General features: G+C 35.0%; 1 protein-coding gene across 1 annotated transcript; it reads right to left on the bottom strand.

The window, feature by feature from the left end:
- Positions 1-200: 200 nt before the first annotated feature.
- LOC141682770 (stearoyl-[acyl-carrier-protein] 9-desaturase, chloroplastic-like) lies at positions 201-4,047 on the bottom strand. The gene is made up of 4 exons (XM_074487463.1): positions 3,739-4,047; positions 1,800-2,304; positions 522-1,096; positions 201-427 (listed from the first exon to the last, which is right to left on the bottom strand). Exons 1-3 carry the CDS (start codon positions 3,861-3,863, stop codon positions 536-538), a joined length of 1,191 nt encoding a protein of 396 aa, XP_074343564.1. The 5' UTR covers positions 3,864-4,047; the 3' UTR covers positions 201-427; positions 522-535.
- Between the last annotated feature and the right edge of the window lie 9,959 nt (positions 4,048-14,006).

Below are 14,006 nucleotides of genomic sequence, written 5' to 3'. Positions count from 1 at the left end.
CTCATTATTCCCCATTCCATTCTTTCCAACCCAACACAGAAACAAAGGTGGTGGAGAACAGTTATTGACCATTTATAAATACTTATGCAGTAAATAAATCTGAACATAGAATGTCAACCACTCCCTGGTAGACACCCCACCCTGGGGTGAAGGTTCAAGTTTAGAAAGAAATATTGAACATAAAACAAAAACACCACAGCTCAAAACATAATCACATGATAGGCTATACGCTGTTTCTAAGTTCAAAATTCTACTAATATGGAGTTTTGCAAGGTACCCTTCTATAGAGAAAACACGTTTATTTAAAGTGTACAGACCACAATAAAACAGCAACAAACTGCAGCTGCCATCTTTTTACCAGCAAATCTCAAGCAGCTATCTATAGTAGTACAATATCAAAGCTTCAGTTGGAACTGCAATCTAGATCCTGAAAAAAGAAAAATCAAAGTGAGCTCAGATTCATGGTGCAGCATTAGCCCTCCATTTCACCAAGTAGAATAATTATAAAACATTTGACATACATTCTGTGCGGCAATTAGAGCTGAACTTCTTTCCCGAAAATCCAGCTGAAAGGAGTAGTTCCCTTCTTCTTGGCACGACCTGCTGCTCTCTCCTCCAATCTTCTTATTCTCGGAGCTAGTCCACATACATAATCTTGCGCTTTATTCCCCTCACTTGAAAGGCCCGTCAATTTCTCAATACTCCATCTTCCCACCAAGAATTCAAGAATATCAGCATAGTCCTTGGCAGTGTAAACTCCAAGCCGTTGAGCGACAGACGAAAAGTTCTCGAATAGGTCATCATCTTGCCCATCATACATCAGGTGAGCAGGCATTGAAATTTTCTTCCTCATCATGTCAGCAAGAGCCAGAACAGTGTCACTAGGGTCAATCTCTAACAGCTTCTCCACAATCTTTGTGTAGGCAGTTTCATGGCGCTTCTCATCTGCTGCAATGATACCGCACACTTGTGCCAACTTCAGATCCCCGTATTCCTTGGCATGCCTAGCTGTGTTACCATGGGAAATGAAGGTTGCCCTCTCTTGAAATGATGTGTAAATGAAACCAAGGTAAGGGCTGTTTTCTGTTCGAGGATCCTAGAAATTCAAAGTAAAATAAAGGTTATACAAGTTTAAAAAAGTAATCACGAAAAAGGTGCACCATAAAAAACATTTTAAATAAACTTAACAGACCCTAATAGTTTATATATATGATTCCCCCTGAATAAAAAGAGATCAATCTACCTTTCCATGACTAACAACCATCTGTCTGTCTCGATGTAATATTTGAAACAACGGAAACCTAACGTATAAGTATATATAGTGACCTCACAATAACATAAACTCATCCGACCACCACCCCTTCAGCATCTTTATACAAGGAAACAAGGCTCACTAGGTGCCAAACTATCACAAGTACTTGAAAAAATTTAAAATGCAAGTAATTCTTTAATAAGATAATTACAAGAGATAGGGAGTAGCAACAAAGTGAAACATTCAATTTAAAATTATATTTATGTTCAGTTTCATGTTTAATCATCAAAATTTAATGTGCTAAGAGTCTATCCGGGAGAAGTTAATTTGCCATTAAGTTGCAGCTAAGGCATAGTTTAATCAGTGAAGGAAGCATAATTGAGAATTATGGACAAAGTTTTAATGCATGACCCTGCATCGGTTAGAATAAATGAACGTACAAACATGTTAAATTAAAACATAAGCGCTTCCCAGAAAAATCATTGGGGATTTTAACCAAATATTGCTGCTGACACTAACAAAATAAAAATTAAATCAAAGGTCTCACCATTCCTGATCCAATCAGGTACTGAATTGTCTTCTCAATTTGCCTCATATCAACCCGGCCTGAAAGGTAAAGATACTTGTTAAGAAGGTCTCCATGCCTATTTTCTTCAGCAGTCCATGCCCTGGTCCAGATAGCCCAGGGACTAAGGCTTGCACCAGTTTCATCTCGAACACCATCAAGAGTGTTAAGCATTGTCTGATAGGTTGGAAGAGCTTCTTCTGTTATCATATCACCCACTAACACAACATAATATTCATCAGGAATTTCCTTTGATCTCTCCCTTAGCTCTTTAACTTGCTCCATGAAACCTTCTGAGGCTGGGTCTGGCAGAAAATCATTGGGCTGCCAACATTTCTCAACAGGCTTTAAGTGCACCAGGAGTTCCTCATCCGCCCATTTATGTAAAGATTTAAAGATCTCAATCTTCTCTGGTGGCATAGAGTGGGTAACTTGAACATGTATCTCTCTTGGTGGAGTGAAAGGCTTCTTTTTATTTTCAACCTCCCTACATAAACAATAGACTCAAGTACTAAGAAGCATGCATAAAGTAAGTCCAACAGGTGACGCAGGCAAATATGTGACAATAACAATGTGAGTTTTACTATTATTCAGTTACATATCTCTTGCACAGATGACAGAACTAATTATAAGGACATATAAACACAAAAAAAGAATAAACTTGTAAAAAAGGAGAAGAAGGATACATGCAATCCGGTCAATGTGATAAAGAAGTAGATCGAATCGAGTACATGTATCTACATAACTCTTTTGGAAAATTCATAAAACTTATGCCGGTTTATCAAAAGTTCAGGCATCTGGTGTGAGATGGCCGCATGATTCTTTTCTTTAGTACAAAACCATTACGAATAAAAAATAAGCTTTAGAAGTTTATGTTAGTAAAATAATTTAGAAAATAAAAGCCAAAATAATGGAAAATACTGTTTTGGGATGAATGACTTGAAAGCGCGGAACAGGCTACAAACTCCACCTCTCCATATTGCAAAGCTTTAGATATGAAAAGTAATTACAAGTACTGAAAATTTGACAACTTTAGGATATTGAGATCATTTGCATCTATTTATATAGTTTATTAATTAAAAGCTTTCACATAAAATTATGAATATAATATTACACATAAGCAAACAGTACTTGGAAGTCATATAAAATTTATCTACATATTCCATCTAAGGATGCTAAACGATAATACTGTCATAAAGATGAAGCACTATCCGTAAACAAACTAAAAACATCAAAGCTATGATGAAAGTTCTTCACTCTGTTTGCGCAAAACAAGGGGCGCCGGAAACAAAGGAACACCTATTCCATTGACGAATTCACCATAACGCCCACAGAAATATATCAACAAGTATTTGGTGTTAGAAAATTATTTTAACATTGTAATTACTTTAAACATATATCCAAACGATATATAGAGCATACATATTATTTAGTACAAAAAGATGGAAAAATCAAATCTGATCACGAGATTAACAAGATAAATCAGTAAATGCGATATCGTGCAGAATTTAGCAGGTATACCAGACACTTGATAACAAATCAACTGGAAAATAAACAAACCTTGCCGAAAATCAAGACTAAAGTTTAATCCACCAGCTAAAACACACGAATTAATATTCAATCAAACCGATAAACATCTATGCATGCACCAATTCATATCGAAACACCTCAGTAAAAAATGCAAAGTTACACATACAAACAATACACACAGTAATCCATACAATAGAACTAACAACTGATAGGAAATGCATAAACCCAAATCAAAACTATAAAAAAAAACCCCAAAATCACTAAAATCATCACCATGCATTCACATTAATCACCATTCAAGAACCCAGATCAACCAAAAACTAAATAACAAAATTAAAAAAACAACCCATAAGCTAAAAAATAAAAATAATAAAAAAGATCAAGAACTTACAAAGGGGGGATGCCAAGAGTAGAAGCCTTGAGAAATGTTGGAGATCTGAAATGGGCTGATTGATTTGGGCCAAAAGATGAAATCTTTGGGCAATTGAAGGTGGGTTGATTGAATTTGAGAGCCATGGGGGGGTTTTTGATTGTGAAGAAACAAAGACAGGGGGTGTAAATAATATGAAATGGGGTTTTATAAATGTGTGTGTTTTTGTGGGTTAGAAAAAGAGCTAAAAAAAGGAGGGGGCGGAGACAACGAGGTTGAGAGAGTGAGGGTGTCAAAGAAGCGCACGACAATGAAAGATGAAGTCACGGGACGCCAACTTGGACAAAGTTGGTGAATCACTAAATATGTGTACACGCTTATTTTATTACTCTTATATGTTTGTGTTTGTTACACGGATGGAGAGGGGATCTCGTGTAAATATTGCTAGTACCCACACCAGTTACGTAATGGCCGTAAAAATCAGGAATCGCGAAATATCGGTCGAGTTATTAATTTAGAATTAATTGAAAATTGAAAATTAATAAATAATTTAATTAGAGTTAAAATTAGATATATTATAATATTAAATTATATTTAATATATTATTATGATTATATTAGTTATCTATTAACAAATATATATTTAGTATATCATAATTTCTATAATTATTCATATTTAAATTAATATAATATATTAATTTTAATAAATAATTATATAAACTCCAATAAAGTCAAATATGTAAGGATTAATCAGATTTCAAAAATCGAATCAGTCGGATATTTTGGAGGGATTAATCGGTTGAATTTTAAATTTTTAGAACACTCATAGAGTTAGGTATGTTTCACGAAAATTGTTTAAAATACTAATTTTTGTAATTTTATTTGTGACTTTATTATTTTTCGATATAATTGTTACATTATGATTTGCAACCAAAAAACAAGTTTTTTTGTTAAATTGAAAAATCTTATTTGCAGATTAAAACTCAAAAAAGTCATATTTCGTAAAAAAAAATCTTCAAAAAGATGTATTTTATAAAAAAAAACCCTCTTTTTTAATTATTTTCTCATCTTATTTGATTGTTTAGAGGAAGGAGAGTAAAATACACCCCGCAAGAGTTTGCTTGGTTGGTTAAAAAGGACATAATTATCTTTTTAGTCACAGATTCGAATGCCACGGGAGGAGAATTTATGATTATGTCTCATGAACTAGTGTTTGTCACTTAAGTACGATTTATCTTGGTACACGTGATATACAGGATATTGCGTGAGCCCGTACCCAGTGTACAATCGAAAAATAGCGGTTGCGGGTTCACTAAAATAAAAAAATACACAAAAGAAATTGTATAAATTTGCAAAGAGAGCAATAAAAAAACACAGTAACTGAAAAATGTTAAAGGTATATAAGAAGATGTATGTGCGATTAGACACATATAAAAAACATAATATCAATATTAACTAACGCTTGAGATAAAAGATGGTGTATTGTCGTTGTCGATCTTATTTGGTGTAATAAAGATGAGAATAATAAAAAATCCTATAGGCCCTCTGCAGCTCTCATCGCCTCCACTTCCTTTATCAACAAGCCGAGTAGGGCGACTGTTTCTTCTTTGATTCAAGCGGAGTTTATTGGATTTGATAAGTCGATTATTTCTTACACTGCGTTCACGAGTTTAAATCTGAAGAAAGATGGAAAAGATTTGTGCTCATATATTTTATCTAACGTGTTTCGGAAATCTTCAAAGAGAAAAAAAAATAATAGAAATGGAGGTTAAATATAAATTAATTTCACTTCAAATATTTTTATACAAAATTGAGATGATTGAGAGAGAAAGAATAATTATAATAATAATTATATTGAATCTTTTAACAAATCTTTATTTTCGCTTCTTTTATTCAAAAACTTAAGAACATAAGAAAGAAAATTGTGTACCAAATTTTTTCTTTTCTTTTATACAATATTTAATCCCCTTTTTCTTTTCTTCTTTTAAAAAACTCGAGAACAAAGCGTTATTGTGATTTTGTTTTTTTGGATCTAAGAGTTTTATTTGAATTTCCAGAATTTCAATTTTGTTTGCTCTAATTTATTGTCGGAGTTGGTTTGATTTGATGAAGGCCCGCATGGAATTACAATTAAGATAGCTCAAACGGGTTCTAACAAAGCGGATAATTATAAACATAACATCTTCAATATATCGTTTAATTGTCTATGCATAAAGATCGATAATTTGATCTATTTTATATTTGTTCGACTCAATTATTTTTGAAGATGTCGTATGACTTTTTATAACTGAATTATCTTCATTTTCTTCAAAAAAGATGAAGATAAGAAAATTAAGTGATAGATGAAGCTTAATTAATAGATCCTTCGGCTATGACCTGAAAAGGAAGACAATGCGAGGGATTGTCCCCCGATTCACCTCCAGTGTGAGAATAAGTAATCTGGATGTAGAATGGGTTTTAGTAATATAAGAAAATAGAGATGGTTGAGAGAGTATGTGTAGAATTGTCTGTTTCTTACATTCCCAAAGGTATTTATACCCAAAACCTGCAATAAATGATTGTCCGTTATGCTAGTAGTGTGGACGACCGTTGAGGCGAGAAAGGGGGAGACGTTTTGATCCTCTGTTGATCTCCAACGGTAGAGTGAAGTGTTGGGATTCGGCCTTAAGAGCTGTAGCGAGACTTCGGCCCAAAAGTTTTAAAACTTAATGGGCCTGTTTCGATGAGCCTTATTGGGCCCATAGCTAACATGTCCTTGTTTTTTGTCCGATCTATCGGTCGGTCGATAAACACAAATCTCGACCATTTTCGGGATGAAAACTCTAGGGTGCTTTTCTTTGTCTTCCCACGGGTTCGTCCGTCCACGTGGCAACATCGTGGGGGAGTGTGAAGTTATTAAGGAGGATAGATGTTCCACTATCGAGATTCGTGATTTCATCGTGGCCTTTGAATCTCAACCTTTTCAATCGTGGCCTTTGATTTTCAAAAACCACTTATACCCGACCTTTTGACACCCAACCGTTTTTGGCACCCAAACCTTTTTGGGGAGCCTATATAAGCCTGATTAGTTTCTTTCCCTTAATTTTTTACCTAAGTTCTGAAAAAACACCCTCAAGCATCAGTTAAAGCATTTCTTTAAGGCTTTTTGGATTTAGTCGAGACGGGCATCGTTAACTCTACTTTCCCAGACCATCCCATTCCTCTCCAACAATATCTCGATATCAGTAAGTATTTAGTTTTCTCCTACTCGACTTAAAATGTTGTTTCTTTGAGTTTTGCATGCTTTATTTCCGTTCCTTAAAGCTTGTTGTTCTTCTTTTTGGGTCTTTTTGGTGCTTGTCTGGTGCCCTCTTTCTAGGTTGCCTTTTCTTTTCCCTTTTTTTTCTTGGGGGGCACCAACTGTGTTTAAAGAGGGCATGCGAGGTGTTCTTGAGCGAGAACTCCGGGGTATCCTTGCTGAAGAACATTCTTCGGGAGCCGACCCTTGGTGTCCCATTTTATGTTCGGTGGGTTTAAAGATGGCATGCAAGGTAGTCTGGGGCAAGAAATTTCTTCTGAAGGATCTTGCCTAAGAACATCCTTCGAGAGCCGACACTGGACACTTTTGAGAGTCATTCGTTTGGTTCTGGACATGTACTCGATCCGTATCTTTGTTTTACTTTCTTTTGTTTATTCGTTCGAGTACATGGACTAACTTGTCTCCTTATTTTTGAATACAGGAACATGGACCGAACGAATACTCTGGCGGGGACATCTAATTCTCAGCCCAAACGGACAGGGCGAAGATTATTCGGGTCCGTTGCTTCGTTCCCCACAACCAATAATAGATCTGAGTTGCTGAAGGCGAAGGTAGATGCTATGTACGATGAGTACAAGGCCCCTCACGGAGCTTACCGCCTGTACAATGCTGTTATTCCCTAACAATATAACAACAGAATTACAGAAGGGGGTTGAATGGAATTCTGGCTTCTTTTTGCTTTTCTGAAAAGATTCTTACTTAAATATACAACTGTGTTTTCAATATGCAGGAGTGCAAATAAGACTTGAAAAGTATGCAACAAACACAAAGTAAATAAACACAAGTTTAAAAACTTTTTGGTGGATTTGTATTTCCACCAGAGATATATATATTGAGAAAATCTTTGTGATGTAAGAATGCATACAGCTGCTTACAAGTAAATGTTACAACTTAGAATTTGAGAGTATTTCTAGAGATACAACTTGCTTTGTACTTGTTATTCTAGTTGATTTCTTAGTTCTAAATTACTTGCTACACTTGGTTTATATATCACCAAGTTACTGTATAATAAGATAAAACAAATTTCCTATCAGCTAGGTCCATTCACATATTTCTTCATTTCTCTGTCCAATGCAATCCAAGTTAGATACAACATCTTTGAACGAGTTTGTCTTGCATGAAAATGGAAATGCGTCATTTTCTTATAACACTTGCAATCAGGCTGCCACATTCCTTTTATGCACTATCAACCCATGTGACTCTGTCAGCTTCTGTCAAATCCCTATCAACTGATATCTTGTTGATTATCCGTTAAAACTTCTAAGTTGTTATCCATTGACACTATATTGGTGTCATCTGTTGAAGCTTTCTTGATAACATCCGTTGATAGGTTTAACTGATATCCGTTGGTAGCTTGGCTGTCTTATCCATTGAGAGCATAATGAGTTATCCCTTGAAATTTGTAGAGTCGTTCTTTGAACCTTGTAGTTTAGCAGTTGAAGATATTTCCATAGCAGTTGATACTCTTTCACTTATACAAAATTACAAGGCATTTTACATTTACAATTAACCCACCTATTTTGTAAATATTGCTATTAGTCAACATGACTTAAAAATTACTAAAACTCCCAAACTCCTTAGCTATTATAGTATACATAATGGGCTACATACTTATTGATATAAGCTACTCCTTCAACGGATAGATAACTGTGATTATCCGTTGATGGCTGCAAAAGGCACTAAATAATTTTTTTAGGTGTTTTGGTAAATTATCATCAAGGCTACAATATATTCCGAACAATCTCCCCCAATTTATTTCTATTAGAATTATAGGCATAAATTCATGTTGACTTGATGATAACAAAACACCCTATAGAAACTAATACATTAAAAGGTAGATAAATCTCAAAGTGTTGCATTAAAATAGAACTGTACAAAGAAAGTTTATAGAAGTTTACATGCCATTTCAAGATGATCCTCTAGACTGAGCAGGTAATTTCTTTTTCCTCGATTCCCTTGTTTTCGTCGCTAATTTCTCATTGTTTTCCTCTATCTGAAGTTGGAGTTGTCTATAGAGTTCAACTTCATCTTCTTCATTGATATCCAACATCTCCTGCATTTTCTTGAGAGTTTCATTGCTTGAAATTTTAAGCTGGTCTTTAAGTCTAAAAAATCTTCTAACTTACTTTTCATCCCTAAACTCCATAATTCAGTAGGGCTCCATGTGCACTGTATTCCCAGTATTTGGAATAGTTAAAACTCTTGGTAGTGCACTAGGATCTCTCCATCTTTGTCTGATTTAACTGATATTTTTGAGTACTTGGCAATTTTTGAGAATCCATGGTGCTTCTTCATTGCAGAAAATACTTTGACCAAGACATTGTAGCTTTTATTGAGAATCATGTAGAAAGGCCATGTTATCTCATTACCCCTTTTCTATCTGAACACCAACCTTTCTAGAAGCTTGTAATTAACATCAACTCCTCCTACTTCATCCAGTTCTTCCAAAAATAGTTCAATGTCTGAGAATTCCTTGATGTCACAAATTTAGACTTGATCATCTTTGTTGATAGTAGGTTTGGGTTTTGATATGGCTTTGGTTGATAAAAAAGTTGGCTTGTTCTTCTTTCTTTGAGTTCTCTTCTTAGTAGGAAAGGGTATGTTTAGATCAGGAATTGGTAAAATATCCCAATCTATAGGCTCATCCTTTGGCACTATAGGTTCACCATGAAAGTTGACCTCAGGATTGACCTTGATTTCAGCTGCTTCCATAGTGGTTATAGTTGGTTGACTTGTAGGCATATATTGAGATGGTTCACTTTCCATTTCTGTAGCACTTCTTGGCCTCTTTGCTTTCACTTTGACCCTTTTTTCTGTTTCCCATACAGGTTTTTATTCTTTCTTCTCAGCCATTTTCTGTTCAGTGCAGTAACAGTCTTTTTAATTTTCTTTTTAGCATCCTTAACATCCTGCTTTTTACTTGGCCTTACCCTCTTGGCTTATTCCTATTTAGCTTCTTCAAACCTTGGATGTCCACTCATCACACATATCATTTCTCCATATCTGTAGATTCTTGCTATTATGTCTCTCAAAGTGGCATCCATGGTTGTCTTGTAGCTGGAAATTGTTTTGCCAAGAAGTTTCTCTTCATCTGGCCTGGGAGGTGGATAATCCAACAACATTGAGTGTTTGGTTGTAAACCTGAATATTGATGATTTTGGATTGAGCATCATAATGGGCTTGAGTTCATTTGATATTAAAGTTTCTCCCTTTGCACCATTCCCCACCTTCATTTTTCCTAGAGTTAGTGGCCTCAACTATGTGATGTGCTTCATATATTTTGATAGGTTGACATTTGAGCCAAAAATTTGAGCAATTCTTTCATCAATTTTCTTCTTTTTTTCCTTGAGCTCCAACTCAGTTGCAGCTAGATTAATGAGATCTATGTTGTCCAGCTCCCCTTTTTCTAGTGGTTTTGGCATTGTAATAGTTGGAACTATCACTTTAGATACTTGAACATGCACATCCTTCTCCCCCTTTTTGTTATCATCAAGTTGAAGTGCAGGAGTTGAAGTCTTTGCATCCACCAGTTGTTAAAGCAATTGAGTTTGAGTTTCTTGATTATGAAGTATCTTGGCCACTGAGTCTTCAATATTGGACATTCTTGCACTCAAGGGCTCAACTTTTCTAGATATTTCACTTTCCTTAGCTTTAGCTGGATTTCTCTCATTGTAGTTTCAGGAAGCTTCTCATCCAATCTTGTGTACACATCCTTCTTCACCCCATCAATTGATAGTTTGAGACCATCCAGTTCTAGATCTTGCTTGAGATTTTAAATTCTGTGAAGTTGGAGGGACTCTAAATGTGCTTGGAGTGGCTGCTAGAGCTGTTTGAGTTTGATTGATCAATTTGAAAAGTGTAGAGGTGAAGTGATGAAAGCTGCACTCCTTGCTAAACATCCAGTCCGGAATTCCGGTAGTAGAACTAGGACCTGCTTCTCCCCCTATGTTCAAGCCAGCTTCTTCATCAAAATCATCATCATTATCAGCTCCAAAATATGAGTCAACATCAGCTGTAGGAGGCAAGGTTGAAATTGCATCTTTAGCTCTTTGCATAGGTGCAATTGTGTGCACTAGATTTAAATTCCTTTCAGCCTCTTCATTGCCCTGAACAACCAAAGTTTGATAGGCTGTAAAGGCTGATATAGTCTTTTCTCTTCAGCATCACTGACATTCATTGACTCACTAGCAATGATTGCCACCCTTATTTCTCCTATACCCGCTTTTCTCTCTTGATATCTCTTTTCTTGCATCAGGGGCTCCCTTGGCTCACACCACTCACACCCTCATCTTCACCTACTAAGGCGGGACTCCACTCACTCACTTTTGCCACACTTGAAAAAGTAGTGTGCTTTGATAAACGCTCTTCCTCTTCTTTTGTCTGGGAGCAACCTAACCTCTCACTCATGTCACCCCCTTCTCTCAATCCTAAAAGTGATTTGTAATGACCGAGAAATTATGACTGTTTTGTAAAACATTAAGTGAGTATTATACGTTTTATTATATCATAAATAAGTATTAATCATAAAGTGTTAGCTGTTATGTGGTGTATGTGTTCCATGTGGTTCTGGGTATTTTTCGGGTATTTTATTTTGTGTTAAAGGGATTTATATTAAAAGATATACTATCCATATTTCGTTTTAATAACTTTTTATTTCATATGGAGTAATTAACCTTATTTTGCCTCATATTGCGTATACCATATTGATTTTCCGAACATCCAATTAATTTAGAAAATGTCTCATTTCGTGAAAAATGATTTTTCCGGGCTTCTAAATTATGGGACTTTCAAATATTTCATATCTTCGCATTTTTGGATTATTCACATTTTTTGAGAAATTTTGGCATATATTTTATTATGATTTGAAATTAAAAATTTAAAAATTATTCCCCATAAATTATTAATTAAGGGCTAACTAATTTTATTAGAAGATATAATTAATGCCTAAATTATAATTAGGGTTATTTTTTTTGTAATTATAAATAGGCTTATTTTATTAATTCATTAAATAAAATTATAAAAAAAATCTGAAAAAATCAGATTTTCTCTGAAAATTGGGGGTTAGGGTTCTTGATCAACTTGGAGAATCAAACTGTGATTTCTAGTGATCCTGAGATCCAAATACTATCATGTAAGTACTCAAATTGAAGCTCTCAATCTGTTCTACCTGTTTATGTGATCAATTTCATGCATAGATTCACGGATTTTCGATTTTAGTTTATAGGCTTCTTAACTAAAATTAGAAATTTTTTATTCTAGGGTTATTTTATGAAATTGATTGTTTGTATATGTTATGGATCAAAAACTAAAGTATAATAATTTATGTATTTATCACTAAGGAACGTAAGCTTCGAAGCTCGATTTGACTGCTCTTGTGTTTCGTGACTCGATCTGCCTTACAAGATGCCTACGTACCTTGCTGTGTGCCAAGGATCAAGTCAAAAAACGTAGTTCTGATGGATGAGGTGAATCCCTTTATATAGATGTTGAGAGTCCTTGAATTGAACTTGGGTTAGAAGACTTGGTGGGCAAGTCTCTGAATTAGAATAGACCTTGGAGTCCTAAGAGGTAGGAAGCTGATTCCCTATCTCACCAGGTTCCTTGGAGACTAATCTACAAGGATTTATTTCTCCTCTGGGACTCGTCTTATCAGCTGACTTATCCCTTATTAATTGATTACGAAATTAATAAATAATCAGGGCTTTGGGCCTTATTAATTGGGCTTTATTATTGGACCGTATCAGGTCTAATCAATTCAACATTAATTATACTTTTAGGCTAATTTTAAGTCCATATCAGTATAGATTTATTTGATAATTTATAATTGATTTGCATCATCAATTTCATCAAATAGTAGTTGTAATTGATAATTCGATTTATAGGGTTTATACATATTTTTGAATTATACTTTATGATTATACAATGATTTGAGATTTGTTTGATGATAGGGGTTTGATTATACAAGTTATAAGCTTTGTTTTGATATATTAAAATCATGATTTCATGTACAAATGAATAAGAATAATAATTGGCCGTAAATTGATTAGTTTTGGCCGAAAATTGGATTCCCGGGATGATTGTGATGGTCTGTTGCTTGATTTATGTTATGGATGTTGTTTACAATCAAAACCCTGCAAAAGGAGTCCAAATGGACAAGATTTAACCTAAAACCGAGTTCACCGGAGTTCAATCAAGATCATCGGAATTTTTTCGGGTTTTCACCAGAGAAGAGTACTCCAGGGTTATATGTTGATATGGATGAAACGATTGTGTTGTTTGTGTGGAATAGAATCGAAACCCAGCAAACGAGACGTCAAACGGCACCTCTTTGGCATGATTTGAAGTCGCCTGACTCTGGAACACCGCTGGATTCTGGAGAATTCTCGGCGTGTTCTTGGAGACCCGACCCGGTCACCTGACCCGTTTACAACCCGGTTTGTGACCTGATTTTGATCTTAAAAACCCCAATTCCCTTTTCTGGATTATGTTTTTGGATTTTTATTTTAAAAATAAATATAAAATCAGTTTTTTTAATTAAATAAATTGATTAATTAATTTAGATTAAGTAATTAATTAATTTAATAAATAGTTCTGATTAATTTTCAAATATTTTCTAAAATCCAAAATTTTAATTAATTAATTTTAATTTATTTAAATTGATTAATTATTTTGATATATTGGAGAGCCACATACCATCCCATACAGAAAGTATGCTAGCATGAGTGAGGGCCATGACTTTTGGATAGCCTAGTGCAGAGAGATATTGGGGATGATAGATCGTCGGGAGACAGGACCGTTGATAACATTACAGCAAGGCCACTTCTTATAAGAGAGGAATAAGCAAATTTACAGAGAAGCCTCTCGGGAGTTGGAGGAGTTAGAGCATGAGGGAGTCCATACTTATTCAGAGTACCAACGTGCAGTCAGACTTATTGATGTGATACTACCGTCACTTCTTCAGGAGGTCGATCTAGCACCGTCAGGCTATTGAG

This window comes from Apium graveolens, chromosome 9 (genome assembly GCF_009905375.1).
Source record: "Apium graveolens cultivar Ventura chromosome 9, ASM990537v1, whole genome shotgun sequence".
In the NCBI taxonomy this organism is placed as follows: domain Eukaryota; kingdom Viridiplantae; phylum Streptophyta; class Magnoliopsida; order Apiales; family Apiaceae; genus Apium; species Apium graveolens.
The sequence above is the reverse complement of the archived record's forward strand: the minus strand, read 5'-3'. Positions and strand labels throughout refer to the sequence as shown.